The 2904-nt window shown below is 37.9% G+C and overlaps 1 protein-coding gene across 1 annotated transcript; it reads right to left on the minus strand.

Moving 5' to 3' along the window:
• Positions 1 to 661: 661 nt before the first annotated feature.
• On the minus strand, positions 662 to 2606 carry LOC107766079 (probable WRKY transcription factor 26). The gene is given in 5 exon segments (NM_001324900.1): positions 662 to 1057; positions 1138 to 1299; positions 1385 to 1890; positions 1970 to 2140; positions 2216 to 2606. Coding segments are annotated over 5 exon segments (1551 nt in total). The 5' UTR covers positions 2534 to 2606; the 3' UTR covers positions 662 to 663.
• Between the last annotated feature and the right edge of the window lie 298 nt (positions 2607 to 2904).

Consider the following 2904-nt stretch of genomic DNA (forward strand, 5'->3'; position numbering starts at 1 on the left):
ATTGAATAAAAAAGTTGCGCGAATTATGGGGCTCTGCTTGGCAACTTCTATGCTTCTTTCTTACGTAACGGTTTCGTGTGTGCTTGCGTGTCTTGTGGGGTTCTGTTTGTTTGATTTTTCATTTATTCTCCTTTGTTGGCTGGCGGGAAGGAACTAGGAAAGGAATGAAGATGGACTAGAGGGGCTGAATCTATCAAAGTCTTCTCGTGCCTATCTCATAATTTGGCATTTAACCAAATGACCAAAAATAAAAGTATCTAAAGCACGAAGTTATCCACTATCTTGCACTCAAATTTTACTGCAAAACTTGCCAGGCAGACAAATTTTTCTCAGTTTACCAGAATCTTGAAAGATTGCAATCTTCTAATAATACATAAAACTTGAAATTTTTTGATAAATAATGAAGAAAGAAAGGGTCAGTGTCATATATATTGGGGCTTTACATTCCTATCCTAAAGAACACACCCCATAATAGTGGTACACATGAGCTTCTACACTGCATTTCATTGAATTTACAACCAGCAAATTTCCTAGGCAAAATGTACACACACCCACAAAAAGATTAAAGTAGATATATGATGGACTGACAAATGAAGTGAAACCAACAGATTCTTTACCCAAAAAACAAAAGGTTAAAAAAAATTATTTTATGAAATTTCGATTTCAGCAGAGCAATGTCTCCATAAACATGTCATCTCGAGGCTCGTCCTTTGCTCGGGAAAACACATTATTGTCCTGAAGTTGGTTTTCATATGAATCCTCTGAAGTTGCATATCCTGAGAAACCATTATAATTACTAGGCTTGTGTAACATCTCTAGTGTAAAGGGAGATTGTTGTGGCAATGGAATTTGAGATGTGACAGAAGGCCTTATGGGGATGGCATTGTTGTAAGTAATGGTTGGTGCGACAGGTCGGTTGATGGCACTGCCCCTAGCTGCTGGAACATCGTGGTTGTGTTTTCCTTCATAAGTTGTTATCACTGATCTTATGTCTTGTGATGCTCGTTCCACATGTTTTCTTACTGGACATCCTGGACTTGTGCATTTGTAGTAGCTCCTATTACATTACATAGTGAAACAAATTAGGTTCATTCTAAGAAAAGTGAGACAAATTTATGAAAGGTGAGGAGGTTTTACCTTGGATTAGGATTTCCTTTGACTACTTTTTGACCATACTTCCTCCATCTATATCCATCATCTAGAATATCAATATCACTTGTAGTTTGAACTACAACTCTAGGTTCTCTTACTGTTCTGCTTCCTGGTGCTGATAAACCTTCACTTTCGCTTTCTCTTTTCCTGAAAAATTAATGTTAGCATTAGCCAAAAATTCAATAACATAACAGCACTACTTTGATCTTGGTGACATGATGGTTTTGCTTACCATCTTTTTGGGTCTGGTTCTTTTGAGTCTGGTTCTTCTTCTTCATCGAAATCATCTCCTCTTGACCTACTCTTCTCATGATCATCATCCCCAAATGAAATGGACGAATTCTCAGGTGTTGACTGATGATCTGGGATTTCATTAGTTTGTGTATTGTAAGGTTGGATGGCTAAAGAGGAGGATCTCCTAGTAGACTGAGTCGGCTTTGGATGGTTGTGATTACCCTTGTACACAATTTCAGTAATTTGCCCATCTAAACACCTCTCTACTTTTTTCTTTGTGGGACAATTTGGGAAAGTACATTTATAGTAACTTCTTGGATTTTCACTACCCTTCACTTGTTTCTGCCCATATTTCCTCCAATTGTACCCATCTTCTGATCTTGATGATTGCTTGTTATATTGGTTGCTCTGGCCATTATTTTTCAAGCTCTGCAATTCACTTGTTCCATTAGCATTTTCATCATTCTGCTTTCTTGATTCTTGATAATTCCATGATTGTTTCCCCTGATATATTGTGCACAAGAAAATAAGAGGGTATTGACAAGTCAGACACAAAAATAAATAATCAGAGTTCAAAACATACCAATGGGACAGGATTAGTTTGGGACGGAGAGACTGATGCAAATTGAGGCTGGAAAGAGAAATCAGAGTAGTTTTTGTCTTCCTGTTTGACACCCTGATGGCGGCTATTGGTACTGCTCTTCCAGTTAAAAGCCTGAGCTGGAAATGTCCCTGTTGTTGGAGATGGAAGAATCTGCAATAACATTTTTTTTAACATCAATAATCCAATGAAGTAAGTAACAAAAATAACAAAAAGATTGTGACTTACGTTGGAAGCAGACAAAAGAACAGGGGAGTCCAAGAGTTCAGTAGGGCTTAAGCCAGGAGGAATAGCAAAGTAAGAGGAAGGAGAAAAAGGAGGAGGAGAAAGGGGTAGTGAAGGTGGTGGAAGTGACTTAAACTTGGGAACTCCACAACCACTCCTCTCTGCAATCCTATCACCAAGTCCTTTGCTCTTTGTTGGATAATCATCACAAGCAAGAAGATCAGTGAATGAAGAAGTCATGAATGAAGAAGAAGATGTTGGAAAAGAGAAACTTGAATTCTGCATAGAGGAGGTGTCTATGATTGTTGAAGAAGCTGCCATTATTATTAGTAGTAGTAGTAGTAGAAGAAAGAGATTGGATAATATGATGGTCTTGACTTTGTGGGGGTGGATGGGAAATTAAAAGGAAAAATGAACACGTATTCTGCAAGGCGCTATGCTGCTTTTCATTCTTTCTTTTGTTAGATTATGTGGATTTAAGGATCTTCCAAGCACCTGTAAAGAGCTTTGACCGTGGAAAATGTGATAAATAGTGGAGGAACTTCTAAACTATATTTTGTAGAAATAAAATTAGGGATTTATTTATGGGTCAAACTTGGTGGGTTTGACTGTGATATAGATACAATATTACAAGAGAGAGAGAGAGAGAGTGGCTGCTATGCTATTACACCATACGCGCTATGTCGCTGTCC

The sequence above is a fragment of the Nicotiana tabacum genome, chromosome 2, assembly GCF_000715075.1.
Source record: "Nicotiana tabacum cultivar K326 chromosome 2, ASM71507v2, whole genome shotgun sequence".
NCBI classification, from domain to species: domain Eukaryota; kingdom Viridiplantae; phylum Streptophyta; class Magnoliopsida; order Solanales; family Solanaceae; genus Nicotiana; species Nicotiana tabacum.